This window comes from Condylura cristata, unplaced genomic scaffold (assembly GCF_000260355.1).
Source record: "Condylura cristata isolate star-nosed mole 26May11 unplaced genomic scaffold, ConCri1.0 scaffold00036, whole genome shotgun sequence".
NCBI classification, from domain to species: Eukaryota; Metazoa; Chordata; class Mammalia; order Eulipotyphla; family Talpidae; genus Condylura; species Condylura cristata.
The window spans coordinates 7,833,699-7,856,018 of NW_004567137.1; the positions used below are offsets into that span (position 1 = coordinate 7,833,699).

Sequence of the window (22,320 nt, forward strand, 5' to 3'; positions counted from 1 at the left end):
AGACCAGTGGATTTGAATAGAAAACCCAGATGTAAACCCACAAGTTATGGACAGCTAATTTTTGACAAAGGAGCAAAGAAGATACAATGGAACAAAGAAAATTTGTTCAGCAAATGGTACTGGGAAAACTGGGAAGCTACATGCAAAAAAATGAAACTAGATCACTACCTCACTCTACAAAAATCAAAAAAAGTGTATTTACACTTTTAGTTAGCCTATATCTACACGATAATACCTAATGACACACCAGACACATGCATACCATATAGTTAACCCCAGCCCATGGCCACTAACAGGAGCACTTTCTGCTTTACTCTTGACATCCAGCTTAGTTATATGATTTCACTTTAACTCACCTGTATTATTGTGCATAGGCCTATTAGGTAACTCACTTACTATGTACCAATGATGACGAGACATTGTACGAGAAGGCACATTCCAAGGATACCATACCCCTATCGTACAAAAAGGACTCCGATATGGTATAATCCTCTTCATTATCTCAGAAGTCTTCTTCTTTGCTGGGTTTTTCTGAGCCTTCTACCATTCAAGCTTAGCCCCTACACACTAACTCGGAGGTTTCTGACCACCAGCAGGAATCCACCCCTTAAACCCATTAGAAGTACCTTTACTTAATACTTCCGTACTATTAGCATCAGGAGTATCAATCACCTGAGCACATCACAGCTTAATAGAAGGAAATCGAATACATATAATTCAAGCATTATTTATTACTATTGCCTTAGGAATTTACTTCACAATTCTCCAAGCGTAGATCACTACACTTCACAAAAATCAACGTGAAGTGGATTGAAGACCTAGACATAAGAATGGAAACCATAAAATACCTGGAAACAAAGATGGGCCAAACACTACACAACACTTCCGTGACATCTTTAAAGATAGAGCACCCAATGCCACAATAGTGAAGGCAAGGATAAATAGATGGGACTACATCAAGTTAAAGAGCTTCTGTACAGCAAAAGACATTACAAAAAACAAACAGACAGCCCACTAATTGGGAAAACATTTTCTCACACAAAAGCAGTGATAAAGGACTGATCACAAAAATATACGGAGAACTGACGAAACTCAACAAAAATAAACAACCCTATCAAAAAATGGGCAGAAGAGCTAAAAAGACACTTCTCCAAAGAGGAAATGCATATGGCCAACAAGCATATGAAAAAATGTTCAACATCACTCGTAATAAGGGAGATGCAAATTAAAACCACAATGAGATACCACCTCACCCCAGTGAGAATGGCACATCTTCAAACAACTAGCAACAACAAATGTTGGCGAGGATGTGGAGAAAAAGGAACTCTCCTGCACTGCTGGTGGGAATGCAAACTAGTACAACCACTATGGAAAACTGTTTGGAGGTTCCTCAAACTGCTAAACATGGAGCTTCCTTACAACCCAGCAATCCCACTCTGAGGACCCAAAAGACACAAAAACACTGATTCAAAAAGATACCTGCACCCCCATGTTTATTGCTGCTTTATTTACAATTGGGAAAACATGGAAGCAGCCCAAATGCCCAAAAGTAGATGACTGGATTAAAAAGATGTGGTACATATATACAATGGAATATTACTCAGCAACCAAAAAAAAAAAAAAGAAACACATGTCTTTTGCAACAACTTGGATGGAGCTGGAAAAGATCATGTTTAGTGAGATAAACCCAAAAGAAAAAGAAAAATACCAGATGGTTTTGCTCATAGCAGGAGTATAATGGACCAGGCAAGAAAATAATAAAATAATGAACAGTCATATACCAGAGACATTTTGTGGGGGTGAAATGGGGAATGGGATCAAAAATGGTGGGGGAGGGGAGGAAGTGCATGGGACTATGGTGATGGCACACTGTTGACTCGGTGATGGAAAACCCACGGGGATTACAATTGAGATGAAAAAAAATGTACAAAATAATGTAAAAATAAAGTATTATATTTAAAAAAAAAAAAAAGAAAACTAATGAACTAGCCAAAAGGGTAACTACAAATTAGAACAATGATGTTTTAAGACAGATTGTATATTTCAACATTGGTATTGAGAAATTACAAAGGTTTTCGTATTGTCACATATTACAAAAATATAGGCTTATTTAAAAAATTCAAACAAAACATAACAATGTAATTTTTTGAACCCCTTTTTCTTTTTAATGAAGACCATTGGTGGTTTTTACTGCTAATTGGCAATTTTAAATTTCGCTTCCTGTATTGAATAATACATTATTTTCCAGGCTATAAAATATTCTTTCTGTTTTAGCAGATATATATCTTTATCTATGTGTAGCTATTTATACCTAGATATATATAGTTATGTATATCAGATACATAACTATATCTACATCTCTGTATCAGATATCTATCTATATCTATCTATCTAGCTAAGGAAAGACAGATAATATCTGTATGTATTCACAGATGACACTTACTCTTCAAATTGCAGAGAAATACTTACGATCTGTCCTAAAGATACTCAAGATCTTAGGAAATTATCAAACAAAACCAAAAGATACAAGTTATTATCCACAATGTATAAATGAATACATTCAGCCCGAGAGAGAGATTTTTTTCATTTCACCCAAAGTCAGATGGCTAATAAGAGGTTGCAGTAAAAACAGGAACTCCATTCTGTTAGGAAACCACGTACCCTAACCACCACCCTGTACTTAATCCGTTCACCCAGGGATCCTGCTATCACCATCTCCACACTGAGAGAAAGAAAGCACTCAATTTCCCTCCATTCCATTTTCCAATAATAAAACAAATGCATCAGCCCCATCTTGGGCACACTGATATTTCAGGTCAGATAATTCTTTGCTTTGGAGGCTGCCCTGGCATTTGTAAGATGGTAGTGGCCTTCCTGACCTCTCCCACAACTTGCTCACTGGTCACACACCCCAAGTCCCAACAGCCAAAAGTATCAAGTATCTTCAGACTTTGCCAAATGTCCACCGGGGACAAAAATCAGCCCCAGTGGACGATAAATATAATACTCTGTTTAAAACTTTGGACACCCAGAGAACTGACTCAAGATTTGGTGTGTGTGTGTGTATGTGTATGTGTGTGTTTGACTAACTTGTTAAAATTCTATTTTCTTCAGTGGAGTTTACAAGTATAGAATTCGGTACTTCTGAAATAATATGTAGGGTGCTAAAGAATGACAATGTCTTTCCCATAGCCCAGTAACTATACAAATCAATATTTAACTATATTTGATAAAAAACATTTCAGGTCCAACTCTCAGTTTAGCAGACCATTTCATTCCGATGCCAAATAAAGTAAACCTTCATTTGTTGCCCGAAGTACCACAAAGAGGTTTCTTATTTATCCCAACTCATGAAAAAGTAATTCATACCGTCTTTAAAGCAGAAATATTTTTTTTATAACATTTGGTGTTCTAGCTACTCTTGACCCCATTTTTAAAAAATGATTTCCCTGTAAGTTCCAGGCATGAACTCATAAACTATAGAAAATAAATAATGAAGCATAACTTTATGAGAAAAAATATGAAATAGTCTGCCATTCAAGGTTAGAAAACCAGTAATTAGAGTCAAAAGTGAAATCCAAACGACCTGTAAAAATTGAGGCAAATATTGCCTCTTGCAAGAATAGTTCACTGCTGTCCAAGGAAACTCCTGAAAAGGCCCTTCCTCTAAGCTGTCTTTATTTATATCTCTCCCTGCAGGAACTTGGTACAGGAAAGCAAATGCTCGCTTGACCCACCAATTAGGTTTATACCCTGCTTGGACAAAATTTCGACTGAGCTGTGATTTGGAAGTTTTATTTTTCTTATTTCAGCATACCCAGTAGAATTGAAATTCACATCAGAACTTTTGCTCAGTACAGTCTTGACTCAGGAAGGAAGGTCTTCCCTGAGACCACATAGCAGCATCAACAGTGGTCAGTGGCTAGAAAAGCCTACCAGGAATAATCACCCTTGTAAAACACAAAAGCACCATTGTCACTGATCTTAAAGGACTCAGGAGGAGGAAGAGGAAAAGGCTATCTTGTATCACCCAGGATTCTAAGTTGCGTTGCATGTATTTTCATTGCATAACTAACTCACTGGCTGGAAGGCAATTTTACCATCAAAGAAAATAAAATAAAAAAAGAAGGGCATTGAGAACATCACAGAATATGGAAAATTAATAACTAAATTAAAAAGATAAAAGTAAAACATCTAGTCAGATACAAATCCCATTTCAAAAACATGAAATATAAAATAATTTAATACATTTGAAACTGTGTAGATGCTTAATGTGAATCATATAACAAAATATGAAATACTGAAGTAGGGTTGAACATGTGTATAGAGGTGTAGAAACATTGCACAGAGAAGTGATTTTCTTTCCTGGATTATACTGAAGCACTTCTCTTCTTTTGTTCTTTCATATTGTGACACACTGTTCTCTACTTTTTGGTCATCAGTTTTACTAGAAATATGAAATCAGAATTAAGGGCAGATCATATGCTACTATATTAGAATATAATTACATGTAGTTAGTGAAGTTTAATTTCCCATTCTGTCAGTGTAGAAATGAAACCAAACTGGTAACCAATTCTTTTTTAATGGCAAAACTGTTTTATGGCCCATTGCTTAATAGCTGAAAATGCTTAATGTGAAGATTTTTAAAGCAAACTAATAGTCACCATTGACAATATTTCCAAGAACACCCACATAGCAATTCTCAAGTCTTACTTTACCAGCTACATTTCAGAGAGTATGGGTGATAATTATAAATTTTCCAAATAGCTTTAAAATTTGTTAAGTATCGTATACAAAACTCTGGACAAATATTCTATTGTTATACTCATCCTTTTCCTATTCATGGTTTTCCATCAAAAGAACCTAAGGCTACAGATTGCTATCATGTACAGGGTCGACTGTGAATTAAGAGACAGGGGATAGATAAAATATCTGCAATTTCCTAAAACTTAACCAAGTTTTACATCACTGTATTTCTTCACCCTCTTTTCACTATTTAGCCAAACAAATTACCAGAAGATATTTCATACTGCAGGAACCTTGGCTACCTTCCAGCTGTCACCTGAATCAAACACAAGCAGAAGGTCTGAAGTACTAAAGAACAATCCAGGCAGACAGGGCTTAGAATTAACTAACTCAGGTAAAGATCTTCAAATTTTTATCCTACCAAATATTAAAGATAAGTTTTATTTTACTGGCCACAAAAAAAATAGTAAACAAAATGAAAATATAATTTGAATATCTCTTATAGGGCTTGTTTCTAGATTGGTGATTTGTAAGCAAGTATGTAAAAGAATTATACAAAATCCCCTTACATATCCACATTTTGATAGAATTTGATAGGATATGAGGTTGGTGCTTAAACAAGTAGATAATTGTCTATAAATTATTTTGTAGAAAGAAGTTGACAGTCACACTCTGTTTTGTTTCAATTAGACCACTTCTAAATGACTGCACCAGGCTATGGAATTCTTACTTTCAAATGACAACAAGTTCCAAAAAGAAAATAGATGTGGGGTAGGGGAGTGGGGGAGGGGGAAAGAGGAAGAGGAGCTGAAATAGTCTGGAAGGACACACTGTTCTTCCTCATTGTGGTTAATCAAAAACTTAATGTGGACCATTTTGAGGGTTATTTGGCATTCCTGTAAATTCCCCAAACCTATGACACGACAGTGTTGCTTTCTAGGGAAAGGAGCACATACATTATAAGAAGGAAGGAAAAAAAAAAAACAGTAAATTTCACTTATATCTATAAATTATTTTTTAATTAATTAATGCTTAAGTCCTCCAAATATCCAACAGGAATACATAACAACAAAAAGCAAGTTTAGAAGAGTACCAAGAATGAAAACATCACAATGGAACTTGATCACATAATTTTACAAATTTAACTGCTCTGGGCTTCCTAGCTTGTCTCAGTTGATAAAATAAATCTTTAACTAGTCACATGTCCCAGAATTCATGTGGTCAGTGACGAGAATCTAACCCATGTACTTTGAAAATGTGACTAGGAGCTTTCAGTCTGTCACCTCAGGGACTGCCAGAGGGTTACACAGAAGCAGCAATCTCCACAGAGTCCCTGATCGCTCTGTTCAGATTCAGCACCAGAGCACACAGTTGTCCACCCTTTAAGATTACAGGCTCATTTATTTATTTGTTTACACTTTTTAAAAGGGCTGGTTTATTAGGAAAAGAAGAAAGCAAAAGAGAGGCACCTGCACAGTCACAGGCAGCATGAGAGTAACTAGGACTCTATTTAAAGTCTAATCTTAAATAGGAGGATATTCCTTTTATTGATGAAGGTGGCCAAAGTTCAGAGTCTTCCTGTGTTTACAGCTAGAGAGAGGGCACAAGAGGTTTCTTGTCTTGGAAAAAAGCATGTATATACAGGGTGAGCAGAAGTCACACTGACAGTCAAATGCTTTCTGCAAACAGAGAGCACCTTCAAGCAAACAAGGCCATGTGCCATTGTGAAAAATGACAACTGTTGACTCTTTCCAAATCAGACAAACAGCATCCTTCCTCCACACCTTCAACCTCCAACAAATAAAAACTGATCTTCAGATGCTTCTCTCAAGATAGTACATGGTCTTTCTAGCTTCCCAGTTCACAACTGCCGGGACTGTTCAGACAGTGTTTCTATTGTATTGGTTTGCTGATGGTTCACACACCACTGTATAATTTGGAGAGTAAAACTTCACCCCGAGCATGTGCAGGTGCCTCACTTCACCAGAACTCCAGGGCCCAATTCCCCAAGCCCAACTCTACCACTCCTCTGCCCTGTCCTCTCTTCCCCATCCCCTCTACAATATCCCCTCTGTGTTTCTATGGAGTCAATAATTCTTTCTTGGTCTCGCTGTGTTCACACCTTCTGCCATTAATCACTGATAATCCTGCATACTGCTGAACCTCTTTTCTCCTTAAGTCCTCTTCCCTTTTCACCTCCACAGGTTCACCCACTTCAGTGTCTCTATAGGGATACGCTACTATTCAAGACATCACTCTGCTTAAAAATGCCCTTAACAACTTCCGGTGCACAAATGATAATGTTCATATTCCTCAGCCTGATCTTAAGACAATTTGTTCTTCATTTTGTTCCTACTCCCCACACCCCGTCCTCAGCCTTCTCTACCTTATGTCTTCAAATTTCCCATCACAACTCCTATTGCCTGTTCCAATTGTCATTTCCAGAATCCACACCTGGTATCCAGTCCTTCCACCCAAAGTCCTTCCACCCAACCCCTTCCCCTCCAGACCTCAAGCCCACAGGAAAAATACAGCAAAACATTCTTTTAAAGGTATGGTCTTATTTTTTTTTTCTTTTTTAGACAAATTCTTTATACTGTAACAAAGTTGCTTACTAAAACATCAGCACATGAAATAGTCAATCATAAATGAAAAAGAGAAGTCAGAAGGGCAAACAGAATTTTACGAGAAATGTGTGTTAAGAGGGTGATGGTATCTGAGCATTAAAGTTAGCTGTGGTCTTTCTGGAAGGTAAAGTTCTCCTAACTTTCTGTATGTCAAAGTATTTATCACTGGACACTGTCATAATCTGGTAATGAAGTGTCTTTATTATATAAGCTGGGGCAGGGGATAAGGGCAGTTCATTTTACACCCTCCTCCAACAATCCCATGCTCACTAGCCTGTTGTGGGCATCCTTCAAAGATTCTGGAACAAAAAACATGGCAGTGTACGCGTTCCAAGGGGAATTCCCACACCCTGAGATCCCCAGTTCAGTCAGGACTAGGAGTTAACCATGCCAAAGGTGACGTTCCCACTAGGAACAAGAAATATGTGTCAGTAAGTCCTGGTACTCTGGTCTGCCTTACCATTAATTCCCCAGTGTATGTTAATAACCTGCCATTCTGATTGATGAGCTACATTTTTATTATTGCAGTGCCTCTGTGAAAGACAACCCCTCCTCGTTCTATGGAAAAAGTGGCTCTCTCACCTGCAAGGCTGAGTTGGACTCCAGCCAGATGCTAACCTCATACTGCAAAGCACCCTTGCTTTCATCCCCAGCCTCAAGCACACACACGCACACACACACAGAGCAAAGCAATACTTAACCTCGTCTCTGTGTCCTAATTCAGCTACCTCAAAACATAACCAGCTAATGTTCATCTGCTGATGTTTTTTTCATAGAACATTAAAAGACAGGATGGAACGCTTTTTTTTTTTTTTAATTGAGGTAACACTGCTTTCCACACTGTATGCAGTTCAGAGACCCTGGGTCACACCGCCTCAGCTAAGGGACCATCCTCCCCACTTAATCTTCATGTCTACTCCTATATTTATTCGTAGAGAGAATTTTTTAGGGGGTAGAGGAGTTCAGGTGTCTTCAATTTTGTATGTACTCATGAAAACGGGTTTAATACTTTACTTTCAAATTTATTCTCATGTGAATGTATAATTAGTCAAATGAGAAAGCATGTTAATAATCCTAAATATGGAATTAATGTGTAAAATATTGCAGACACACTGCTTCCTAGCCAGATTCCCTAACTTAAGCAATAGCAAATGAAAGTATACAAAATTCTTTTGTCCTATGCAGGAAAAGGAAAGAAAAAGTAACAAAATCCTGAGAAGCAAAATTGAACATAATGTTACCTAGTGTAACTCAGATACAGAGAAAGCAAAATTTAGAAAAAAACTTTTAATGTTTCTGCATATGTTACAGATAATACTTTGAAGTATAAAAACACTCATTTTATCCATAGATTATGCATCAAATTATACGAAATGATACTATATTTATAAATACTTGGTACATAGGTTCTTTCAGGCAAATTGTTTTAATATTAATTACTTTGAAAGATTATTTTTATTTGCAAACTTACTGTCCCTAGTATCAGTGAAATAGGTTCAAATCTCTCTTCACACATGGTATATAAAGACCTTTCTCTCCTTGAGAACGTTATTTGTTCTCATATCCATCTTAACAGATCTCAGCTATGGCAAAACAATCCTTTTGCCATTTTTTAACATTAAAATAGGCCTAAGAGCCTTTGTAAAAATGGAAGTATATTTCAAGATGTGTGTATGTATTACAGCACATGTGTATAGGTTTGTTTTTTTTTTTTTTTATAAAACTGTACTTTCAGGTAAAGTTACAGAAAGTGTGCCTAAGCCAATGTGTGGTTTCAGGGACCAATTTCAGAAGAATGGGCATCAGTGAGACTTCTACTCATTAGAGAAAGAGACTTCAGCTTGTCTATCCATCTGGATGAGGGATCAGGGATGCAAAAGAATTTTACTTTTGAGTGTTTTACCCACTTTGATGGACCGTCGCCATCACAAGACACCAGTGATTCTATTGCCATGAGTGTATATCTCAAGACTATGGCCCAGCAGCCCTGAAAACACAAATGACTATAATGACTATTTCTATATCAAGTTTTACCTTGTTTGATTATAAAGACTGTGCAAGACTAAAAACTTACAGATTGCAGAACAGCTTGCCTTTCTGCTCTTTATCTAATTATTGTCGGAGCCTCAAATTTGTCTCTGGATTACCTTCTCCATCATCAGAGCATTTTCCCATGTGATTAAAAACACTTCATTTTGCATGTTTCAAAATCCCTTATCCCAAAAGTATTTAAAAATATTTCATAATCAAATATCAACCCCTGGAGTTAACAAACTCTTAACAGTTACAGGGCTCTCAAGCTATTGTAATTTAAATTTTTATACAGAGCCTATCTATTACTGAAGGGCTCTACAGGAGGACAAAAGAGCTAACTAAGTGGTAAGAAAACAAGAGAAGCACTTTTCTATAGGAAATTTTGGTATGTATTGACAAAATGCCAATAGGTAAAAAAATGTGATTTATTAGCTGATTCAAAGACAAAGTCCTGAATTTTCCTTGAAAAGTCTACTATTTTTGCTATACTAGAGTGTAAGATTTTAGTGCATAAGCTACAAATACATCTTTTGAAGGGGAGACAACTTAGATGAGACAACTTAGATTTATTAAAAATTTAAATATAAAAATGTTTATAATAAAACTTCAACACCAACTTATATCAAATATTAAAGTGCCCTTACAACTAATAATTGAAAGAAGTTGAGCTATTTCATTAGAGTTTGTTTCCAGGTAGAGGTAGCTAGCGCTGTTGCATTCCTAAAAACCAGAACAAAATGTGTACTTCTTTTGGAAGGCAAAAGACAAGAAAAAAGTTGGTTGGAAGGAAAAAAAAGTTCAACTATCAGATTTTTTTAGAGCAAGATATATATGGTGTGTGCGTGTATTTATGTAAAATTAGGACCCTAAATAAAATGTATTAAAGAATTCATTCCTACCCCTCAAAAAAGTAAAATACCAATCTTGATGGCACTACTTCAATATGCATTTACAATCTGCCCACCATACTACCACTGGTAACTTCCCAAAGCTTTCAAAGGTGGTATGGTATCTCCCAATTATAGCAAATCCAAACTACTAAGAATAAAATATTTAAGATGATACAGACATAGTTAGTTACTTTCCTATCCTCAAATGAAAATATAACTCAAGGATTTTGCTTCTAATTTTTTAAATTCAGAAATGGCTTGTTTATAAGAACATAATTTGACTGTTTCAAAATATAAATTAACTTGCAAAAATTGTCTCAATTTGTGATTTATGCTTTCAATTAGAAATAATATTAAAAAATAACAAAGAGATCTCAAACTCTAAGTTTTCAGAAATGGTCACCTTCCTCAAAATCTATATATGAGATCATTTGACATCCAAAGACTAAAGGAAACTGGTTTTCTGAAAAGAAGTAACTTTTTAAAAACACTATACTCCTAGTTTTATAAAGGCAAAACCACCTAAGATACACAAAAAAGGTGCCTCTGATTTATCTGGTGAATTTATGCTACCAAACACCTAGCTAATTCAGTATAACTGGATTAGGATGACAGCTGAATAACATTATAAACAAGCCAATGGGTAGGGGGAGGGGAGGGGAGAAGGAAAGGGAGGGAGGAAGAAAAGGAGGGAAAGAGGAAGAGAGAGAAAGGTAAAGTGAAATAAAAACACAAGCCAAAGGGGGAAAAAAGCTAATTCCACAAAGTCATCTCTAGGAGTAACTGGCTCAAAGCATATTTTGTAATTGATCCCAATTAAAAGATAAAATAGAGACAGTAGTTTACAATAGAATTTTCAGGAAATAAAGGAGAAATTGAGAACCCCTTACAGGACTATGAACAGTGAGACAGGAAGGACACCTGCCAGTACTTTGTAGAAAGTGACAGCAATAAACTCATAGTTGATTCTTTATAATTAATGTATTCGCTGACAATGAAAACAAAACTTGATTTTCAATTTTCCTGAAAACTACACTTGATTCAGAGGATCTTGTGAAGTTTACTCTACACTGATCTTGGTGGTGGCTTTGCTTATTTTCAGTTGGGAGTAAGCTAAAAATAAATATCTAGGACTCATGCTGAACACGGGGTTTCCTTCCAGTAAGAACCCAGGGCAATTCATTCCTTATCTGACACATGCAAGAGAATATTTTTTAAAGTAATAAAAATAGGAGCATCATATTTGAAAAATAAGTTCATCTGCCTGTGAAGAGACTTTCTTTCTTTTCTTCTCCATATGGAAATTTACTTTAACTGGCTTAATCAGTAGCTCAATCTCCAGAGATTGAGGGGATAAATACTTCTGATTAGAAGTTATCTCTCTCTTTTTTTTTCCATGCACTTATCCTGCAGGCTAGCCAGTACCTACAATTAGCAAGGCACTAGGCCAGGAGTTTCCAAGGAATCATTTATGGCTGACACAAGGAGACTAAACGGCTTGATTTCTTTTATAATGAAAACTCATAGGATCTGGATCTAATGTTTTTTAGTGGCTGAAACTAGAAAGTCAATTTTCAAGGTAGTCTAGGCCACTCAATAGGTTCCCTCTTTTCCCAGATTTTCTGAGACTATTGCTGAGTCAGGCCTTCAAATACCAACTCCCCAACAAGGGGGTATTTCATATCACAAGGACAAACATCACCCCCTGGACCGCACTTCTTAAGTGGATCTGTTCATTTGATCCTCTAAATACTTATTTTAAAAATAAAAACAATTTCCTTTACTCATGTTCACACTAATTTAAAAATGTGGAATCCACACGGGCTGCCACAAAATAAAACATTGCCCCCAAAATATTATTTCTATGACTTCAAATTTCCATTAGGTTTATTTAAGTGGATTATACCTGGAAAGGAGGAAACCTTTGCCACAGACATAGCATAAATATTCAGTTATTTAAAATTACTTTGGAAGATGGAAAATTTTAATTAAAATCCTATTAAATCAAAACCACAAGCTTCTTGTATAAAATAATTTCAATATTCTGAAAAGGTAAGGTGGGGTGTGGGAGATAGAAAGGCATTCCTTAAATTTTTCAACACACTCTGAGAGAGAAGAATCTATTCGTTTAAAGAAACATGAAATAGAATGCATTATGTGAAAGATACAACTGTGGGAAAAGAACACTGGTCCCCTCCACATTTTACAAGACCAACCTCTTCCTTAATTTAAGCAATTTCAAAATTGGCGCAGGCAAGTGACTAATATTGCTCAAATACAAATTCTTTGAAGTCACACGTATGACTGTGACATTTTATCCTTCAGCTGGGTACTGAAAGAAGTCTGAACCAAGTCGGCTTCCCTTGAATGAGCAAGTGGAACGTAATCTCATTTTAGCCAAATGCACGTTTTTATATCTCAAGATCCCATTGCCTTTTGCTCTTTCTGAAAAGGAAGAACCTTGTGATATCTAAAAAAAATCTGTATCTCACTATTCTAAATCTGGAATACAAAGATAAATATCCTGCTTTAAAAAGGGAACTTTAAGAATCAAAGTCACTATCAATACCACACACATATATAAATTATTATATACATGATAAGGCATTTTTAAGAGCCATTCTACCCATTTGTGTGTGTAAAGGAAATGCCAGGTATAAAAATTAATTTTGTCACTGATTCTCAGTTTAACACTGTAATTGGGCCTATAGTTAAAAAATTGTGTTTGAGGATGGAAGGTAACATTTCAATTGCTGCTTTTTTCATCCATAGATTATTCTGAATGCTCTCTATAGTTTGAAAACATGCAAAGCCACATCATGTCATTCCTACTTTGGAAACCCCACACTTAAAATCTCCAGTCCTCTCTCTACACAAAATAGAACTATGTTCATTTTGTGAGTTTATGAAAGTAGTATTTCCAGAAGCAACAGTGAAAAGTCATTAGCCCTTTGAAGATACTGTTATAATTTTCAGCCATTAAAGTTTTGCCACTTTGGTTTCCTAAGTTACAAAGATAACAGCTCACACTATAAATGTAAGCACTTTCATTTCTAAAGAGGCTTTAGATAATCCCATTACAGACTAATCACCTTGAATAGACCAATCATGAGATCAGATACATGTAAGCAATCCCTTTCCACGCCCTGTTACCAATCAAACTGTGAAAGATAAACTCATCATTAACTGGAAATCTTGATATTGTGCTATAAATCAGGTTAAGTTACAAGTTAACCTATGAAGGATGCAATCAAATTCCCTCTCCAATTTAAAAAATCACATTTTAAATTATGTGTCTTAGTATGAAATGAAGAAAAAGAGAAAAACAGATTTGTCAATGATTAAGAGGAACTGGTGGTACAAAAACAAGCTATTGAGACTACATATAAAATTTGAAAAACTGCACTATCATTAACATTACATGGATTTTCCATTCTAACTGAAGAGGCCACATTAACATTCCAAAGAATTTCATCTCTCCCCAAGTGAGGTTGCACTGTCCGCTGTCAGAGCATCAACCAGGTGTCTCCTGACTCTGACTTGTGCTCACACCAAACTCACATGGATTGTAGTATAAAACCAGGCAATTACACCTCATTCAGAAAGACAACAAACTACCCTGACTTTTTTAAATGTTGACTTGATGGTGACGTGCATAATGAATTCAATGAGCCATGGATTTCACCTGTTTCTTTGATTTTTTATGTGGATGTTAGATTTTTATGTGGGTATTAGAAAATAAAATTATATATATATAGCTTGTGTTCTATTTCTATTGGACAGTGCTTATCTCTTTCTAAAGGACTGTTTTCATCAAAGCCACTGGGTGACACTGTTTCGCTACTAAAATGATACAACCCAAGCAATTTCCTGGCAAAGGAAAAAGTCTCACATCCACAGGCATGCACACACGTGCACATGTGTGCCCACATGTGACATAATATGTTCCTTATAGCTACCTATGTTCTTAGGATGAAAGGTCATGAATATACTTAAGAAAATTTATGAGCCCCCCTGGTGGCCTAGGGATTAAGTTTCAGCACTATCACTGCCACATCCTGAGTTCAAATCCTAGCCAGGAAGCTGACCCATATATGGCATAGCAGAACTCTCCTGTCCTAACTGCTGCTCCCCTCAGCACTGTATTTCAGTAGAGCCATCTGTTCTGCTCCCCACTCTTTGTCTCTGGTGAATCCTCTCACCCCACATGTCTGGCCTACACTCCAGTTCCTCTGCAGATACATGATATCTTAAAAGATATCTTTCATTACTATGTTAGGACTAGCTATACCTAAAAACTTTAAGAATCACTCAGAATTGTCAATAATAATTAATAATCTCTAATCAAATAGTAGAAGTGGTGAAGTTCAAGTTCTTTATGGCCTTCTTTAATGTTCCATTTTATTGACTTCTATTTTAATGGATTCTTAAGGAAAAATTTAGGTGAACAAAACAGCCAGCTGTTTCAGTTAACAAAGCAATGCTTTATTGATATACACATTAGATTTTACACTGAATTTTGACATCCTGAATTTTAAAATCTATTTATGTGATAACTAAAATGAAAACAAAAATCAAGATATAAGCTACCATTGCATACTCTTTATGGATGTGATAAAGACTCCATAAAGTTAGGCTTTGCAATGCAACTGCCATTTGTTTATGAATCTTGAATATCAGGGGCTGCTCAATGCTATTTGATGACCATGAGATTCAAGGTAAGGGCTCAAAAAAGATCTGTATTATCTGTACATTGAGTGGGATTTACCTAATGTAATTATGAATGTGTAAAATAACAAATAAAACCTATGATCAAAATGACCAGCCTGTTTTCTTTCCCACTTTGCTTCCTTAAAAGCATATTCAAACCCAAGAGAGAAGTAGGTTAAGAGTTCATTTCAGTTACATTTTAGTTTATTCTCCCTTAGTTTCTTTCTCTCTAAAATCAGGTTAACTCTAGCCTCCTAATTACAGCCTACATGGAACTAAGGATCTTCAGATTTTTTTGCAACAAGTTGTACGTAACCAGAAACTACTGGAGAGAGAAAAACAAATAGATATCCTACTGTAGTGTATGATGTTTAACATGTCCTAAGTGTTATCATGCTGTTACTCTATTTCCGATCATACTATAAGCGTATACTAAATGGAACTATATGGAGTTCCTCAAGGAAAAATTAGCCAAGAACTGGAAACAACCTAAGAGCTCATCAAAAGATGATTAGATGAAGATGTCACATGTATACACACATACACAATAAAATACTATATGGCTATTAAAAGATAGGGCCAACCATCTGCAACAATGATGGACCTGTAGACTATTACATGTAGTGAAATAAGCTAGATAGAGGAACGCAAATCCCACATGATTTCATAAATATGTGGCATATAGAGAAAACAAACACAAAGTAAAACAAAAATAAACTTATAAACTATAAATGAGAAAATAAAGATATATCATCTTTAGTCATAAAAATAAACAGATGAAGTTTTATATGACCATTCAGAGAAGAAATGAATGACCATAGGTTTAAATATAAAACAAGCTCTATGCTATTTAATAATTGCTAATGCATGCATAAAAGGTGTTGAAATAACACTTGGTAGCTTAACTATCCAAAGACCTTTATGGATCATATTAGCTAAGGTAGCACCTTCCTTTAAACAACAGCATATATTTACATGCACATATGGCCAGTTAATATTTTTGACAGCACTTATCCAACAGATCATCCTCTGATCTTTAAGTCATGCACATCTTGAAGAAATTCTCCCCCCCAGAAATATAACCTGTGTACTTAAGATGACAGTTAATAAGAGGGTAACCTTATGGGGGTGGGCCCTCCTTGTAAAATACTACTACCAAGAGTTAATGGGTGTGTATGTATGTATGTACTAAAAGGATTTAAGTTTCTATACCAAGGAAACAATATTCATTTGAATATTGACAGAGCACATCTTTAGGACCAACAATATGGAAATTTCTGAAACTTCTAAGATGCATTCTGATCGGAATTCTGAGTTTCGTTGAAAGTATGAAAGTTGGAAAAAGCATAGAAAGAAAGGAGTTTTCAGTGTAATGTACTGGAGAATATTTTTAGAAGGTGCAATTATAAATATCACACAGAACAGAAAAGGGTGGAGGAAGACTCCAAGAACTAGGATACACATAGTTAAGTACACGATTCTCCATTAAATGCAGTCTTGCATAATTTCATAGAACTAAATAAAATCGCCTAACATAAAAGTGTAGGTCAGCTTGACTAAATTTCGTCAGATACCACATAGCTGCACTGATCACCCATCTCCATACATGAGCCTACATGTCAAAAAACAAGTTGTATTTTGTGGAAAATACAACTTCCAAGCTAGTCCCAAGTAAACGAAAGAGTCTCCATAGAGTAAGGAACATAAGTTTTCAATGGCATCTACACAGACCATATCAAATGACGATCTTAAAATATAATATATATAGACCTATTTATAATTTTAAGGTTCACAAACATCCTACTCCAACATGATAAATGAGAATTTAGCTCATGTAAAAGTGAAATTAAATTCAGTAACGCCTTTATTCAACGGGAATCCTGAAGAGATTATTGTCGAAGCTGTATTTCCTAAGAGAATACAACTGAGTCACACAAATGTCACTGCAGATATAATGAATGTTTTTGCATGCCAGTGTCACTCACCCTGGCCTGCCTGCACCCCCTCCCCCAGGCTTTTCAAAATGTATTTCATACACAGACTCACTGTTCTGGTTGTTTATTTAATTAACATGACAGCCCGGCATACACAGCATTTCTTTCAGTTCTACAGTTTTACTTTTTACACTTTTGACTCAATACAGAAAGAGTAAAATTACTGTTTGACTCCTTCCAACCTCTGTAAATTTATATAGATTCACTGACTATTTCTGTCAGTTAAAACATTTTTTTAGTATGCTTTAAATATCTGTATTCACCAAGTAAAATCCCAATTTTGTCCCCACACACAAAAAAATTCCTTTCCCTCACCTTTCCCAAGGGATAAGAAAATTGTGTTTTTTCTTTTTAGTGTTTCAGAAGTTGACAGTAATTAATTTTAATTCTGTCACTAAGTCATAAATAATCAATATTGCTCTTTGTATCACCATCAGCTGAGGTACACTACTGAAATGTGACAGAAGTGACAATTTCATTAAAAACTCATGACTGTTGCTGAAATTTATTCAACTTGAGAAATACGTTAGACTGCATATATTTAGGCACGTAAAGGGCAATATAGTCTGTTTTTTCAGAAGAAATACTTCCATATTTTACATTTATACCAGAAAGGCAGGTAACATATTGTCTACTCAAGATGGATCAAGTTGGCCTACCCTATGCCTACCATGGAAAACCACACCTACTTCTGTAGTTTTTTCTTTTTTTTTTTGTCATTGTTTGTTTACCATTTTACTTGAAAATATTTGTCTTCTATCAGTGACAGATTTGATTCTACTTTTGATAACCAACCATCAGATTCCATTATAATCCTATGAAAAATCTATTTTTGCTAATAACGCTTAACTAAGAGTTTTGAGAAATACTAGTAGGAAACAATCTTTATTTTTAAATATACAATCTGAAGAACATAGTTATACATTTCTGATTGATATTGTTTCCTTCATTAAATGGTATGTCATTAAATGGTACAAATGCATGAATGTGCCTTGTGTTATACTATGCAAAACCATAGGAAAACATTCATTTATGCTTAACATGTAACTAAAATAAAATGACCCTACTTAGGCATCTTTCAAAAATGAATGTGTAACAGGGGCACAGTAATCAGAGGACTGGACATTTGTGTCCTTTGATATATAAAGAAAACAGAGAGACAGCCCTTCAAATACAACCTCCAGATGGTAAAAAAAAAAAATGTATAATTAAAACTTTATGTTGAAAAATAGCATGCATTAATCACACAGGCTATCTAGCAATTCAAGAAATGCTAGCTAGCTCCCTTGGTGTAGAGAGTGGCAACTTGAGAGAGACAAACCTGCTTTCAGATGGAAGCAACCACTTAAACAAGAAACATAGACCTTGGTGGAAATGTCTGCCTTCTTAACACCAAAAAAGTACAGTGAGAGACACACCAATCCACAGAATCAGCCTCTTCTGGGCTGCGAGGACTGAGCTGAAAGCCACAAAGGCTGCAAAGTTGGGGGTGGACAGAGGGGGAAAACGTTTCTTTGTTTTCCCATACATGCCCAGAGTCTGAAAACACTACACCTGATCTCCTTCGCTTGAAGTCACCTTTATCATCTACTCTACAAAGCTCAGAATCTATAGCTGATTTAATTTAAAGATCCAACTGCATGCTTAAAGGAAAGGAGAGAGAGAGGGAAGATGGAAAGGAAAGCCACCTACCTGTTGATTTGTCTTAGATAAATTTTACCATCTATTCTCCTTGACCTGAGAGAACAGAGTCAGAATTGAGCAAAGAAAGAGGGCCTAAGTGGCCACTGTCACTCACATAGGAAGGAGAGGCTGCAACCCTCTCACCTTTAAACCTCTTAAAGAGCAAAGTCCAAATAAATTCTCAAAGCGTCTGCAAGACTCTTGCTTTATGTTCTTATGCCTCTATTTAAAATTTACGTGTAGTCTGAATATTGTCTTGAGAGAAGACATTCTTATACCAAAGAATCCTGCAGCAGGAAACAGGCAGAGTGTTACATACATACATGCTTTAGAATTATTTGATTCTCGACTTCATAAAGTATGCAGATGACAGTGGTATACTTTGCACCCTTAATCAGACGTTTGTTTCCTCGTGATAAAACAGATAAGTCATTTACTACAGAGCTCCTGAACTTTTCACACAGTTAAGCTAACGTATGAGATATTGCTCTATGCTATAAATACTCTTCCATGTTAGTTCCCACCCACCCCCCATATTTATGTTCAGAACAACTTTTAATGGGTCATATATAAAAAGCAGTCTTTGGGACACGTACACACTCACCCATGTCCTCATTAAAACTTCAAGAATCTAAACTTCTGCTAAAGGTAACCTTGTTTTTCCATAAACCCTATGATAGTCTCTTTAGAATATTCTTTCAAACATAACCTTAAAAAAATAGTAGCCAAAGAAAATGAACAAAAGATGTTACAAACATGTATTTTCAACAGTAGTGATCAACAAAACATTTTAAAATAAATGTTCAGATATTTTCTTTTAAATGTGTCAATTAACAATTTAAACCAGAGAAAATCAATAAAAAATCTAAGACTTAATTAACACTTCTGTCTAGTTTATCTAAATACCTTATCTTAAATCCACCTTTAACTTCATAATTTAAGTGTTGATATGAAATGTCAGAAGTTAAATGATATTAATTTGATATTAATTTGAAATCAAGCTACTAATGATTAGATTACATGTTGTCTTAGAAACTATGGTTTAGTTTTATAATGATCATATTATTCCCCTATAAAGTGTATACTAAACATATTAGGATAGCAGTATATTCTGTTAAAAGACACAGTCTCCTATAATTGTGAAAAGAAATTAAAATATGTATCTCCCTAATTGGTTTACCCTTAAATAGATAGTTGGGTAGATATTTGGAAATCAGTGAGTCGCCTGTTTTAAACTACACTCTTAGAGTAAGCTTAAGCCCAAGAAATGTTTGCTTTATCTCAATGAACAGCTAAATAAATATATTTGTTTTAAAATAAACAGTGGCAATGATGCTGTCATCTATTCTGCTAAATAATGTCAAACAATCACATTCTGTGTAATCAACTCCATTGCTGAAACAAAGTAGCCGCCTACACCATATGGTGACTGCTATTTCTTAGAAATACTTAAATGATTGCCCACAGAATAACCTAAAATATACCTTAGAATACCTCTCACTCTCTAATGTTGCCCTAATAGTACCATAAAACAGCAGAAACGTAAATGAGAAAAGTGTAAATTTCCACTTGCTGTACATAAGCAGCTCCTCACCCCACCCTACCCCAAGTGTCAAAACTACTTGAAGTAAGAGTTAAAGGCGTAAGTGAGTCTTTTCTGATACAATTCCTACTTTAATTTGGGATTTGTTCTCTGATGTCCTTTACGGGGGCTGTATTCCATGCCTTTAACATACTTAATGATAATGAGGAGAATCATCCCCAAATTCATTGAACTTTTATGTAGGCCAACTTCGTAAGAACTCCTAATTCTTGATTCTTCTCCTTTCTGAAAGATTTCTATCACCAGCAATGTTAATATTATTCTCCCAGATTAATACTTCCTGTATAATACAGATTAAATCCAATTTAATTTCTAAGTCACATAAGCATGCATGTGCAAGAAAACTTACTTTTAGTTGACACCTCATGATTGGCACATTTAGACATTGTTCTCACACACATTGTTCTCCAAAGTGAACTTTATGATATAAAACACATTTAGCATGTAAGGCCGTGTGCCCCCAACTACCTCAAAAACAAATGGGGTTTCTTCAAGTCAAACTTGGCTGCAAAACCAGAAAGTGTGTATAATGCCTCACCTTCACGCTTTACTCTAAAATCGTCTGACTTTCTTAAACATTCAGTTGCTACTTTAAATGACATTTCATAGAAACAAACCCAGTGCAATTCACGAGTTTAAAATTCTGCTAAAAAAAAACTAAAGTAATTCAGTATTTCTGCTAAAGGAAGAAAGCATGAGAACACTTAAAACTGCAGGGAACCCATACGCCAGGTGTAGCAGTTCTAAACAAGTGGGTTCAGCTGCGGAAGACCCTCCACCACACCATCTGGCTTTGTTATTTATTCGTGGTTGTTTTTCAGGTTACAAAATACTGGGTGAGGGAGGGAAAAACTCACTAGTTTCCGAGTAAGCCTGAACTTAAACCACTTCTCTAGTCTATGTATCCAGAACTTTGACTCCCTCTACTTTTGCGCCTATTCCCCAGTGTTAGCGAGAGTTTTCCCGAGAGTCTGAGAGGAGCAGCCAGTGCTTACCTGTTCCCTCGGTATGCAGGGCAGGGAGGTCCTCCGATGGGACTTGCTGCTGCAGCCCGACATCTCGGCGGACACCACGGAGCTGGACCGCCTCCTCCGCTTAAACACCGGGATAGCTTCCTTGGTCCCAGCAATCAGCTGGGACCCAAAATGCTCCCTCGGAGCCTCCCCCGCGGACTGCGGCAAGATTTGCTCCGCGTACCTGGCCAGGAGGATCCCCAGCACGCCGGCCAAGTACGCCAGGTACGGTCTCCAGGCGACCTTGAACCTCTCTAAGGAAATGAGGGACACGGTCCTGACCGCGCTAGTCAAGGCGATCATGAGGACGCCCAGCCTCAGCCTCAGCACCAGCCATGTCGCGGCGGCCAAGCAGCTGAGCACCACCCCCGCGGCGGGGAGCGAGAGTAAGTGATCCTCCCCGACGCCCAACCCAATCTGGACGAGCGCTTCCCCCCCGCAGCAGGCGGCCAGCAGCCCGACGGCCAGAGGCAGGCGCACCCCGGCGCGCAGGAGGTACAAGCCCATCCAGAAGAAGGCACACAGGAGACTGAAGAGCAGCGCCGAGGGCTGCAGCCAGGGGCCGAGCGGCGCGCCGCCCCCGGGAGCACCTCCCCGAGGCCCGGGGAAGACGCCCCCTTCAGCTCCCGGGGCCGCTTCCTCCTCCTCCTCCGCGGCGGCCGCTTCCTTACTCTGCTCCAGCTCACTGCCGATCTCCCCGCGGACCAGCCTCACCAGCAGCGCCAGCAGAAAGGACAGGGAGCCCGCGCACAGCGCCGAGGAAAGTTTCCGGGAGCGCTGGAGCGGCTGCAGCACCAGGTCTCCCCAGCAGCCACGGCGGCCCGAGACTCGCAGCCACTCGTGGCCCGCGCTTTGGGGACCGTCCAGACCCGCCGCGGGGGCTTGACTCAGTTCACCCGGGCCCGACTTGTCCGCCCCTGGGGCTGCCTCACGGGGCACTGCCATGGTGTGCCCGCTTCACCGAACACCCAGGGCCTCCAGACGCCCCCACATGCGCACACACACGCTGTCTGCCAGTCC

At 37.2% G+C, this 22,320-nt stretch overlaps 1 protein-coding gene across 1 annotated transcript in view; it reads right to left on the reverse strand.

The window, feature by feature from the left end:
- PDE3A (phosphodiesterase 3A, cGMP-inhibited) overlaps positions 1-22,245 on the reverse strand; it is a 281,970-nt gene extending 259,725 nt beyond the window's left edge. Inside the window, exon 1 of the mRNA XM_004693230.2 lies at positions 21,283-22,245. Coding sequence (XP_004693287.2) covers positions 21,283-22,245 — 963 coding nt within the window. The remainder of the gene's footprint in view (positions 1-21,282) is intronic.
- Between the last annotated feature and the right edge of the window lie 75 nt (positions 22,246-22,320).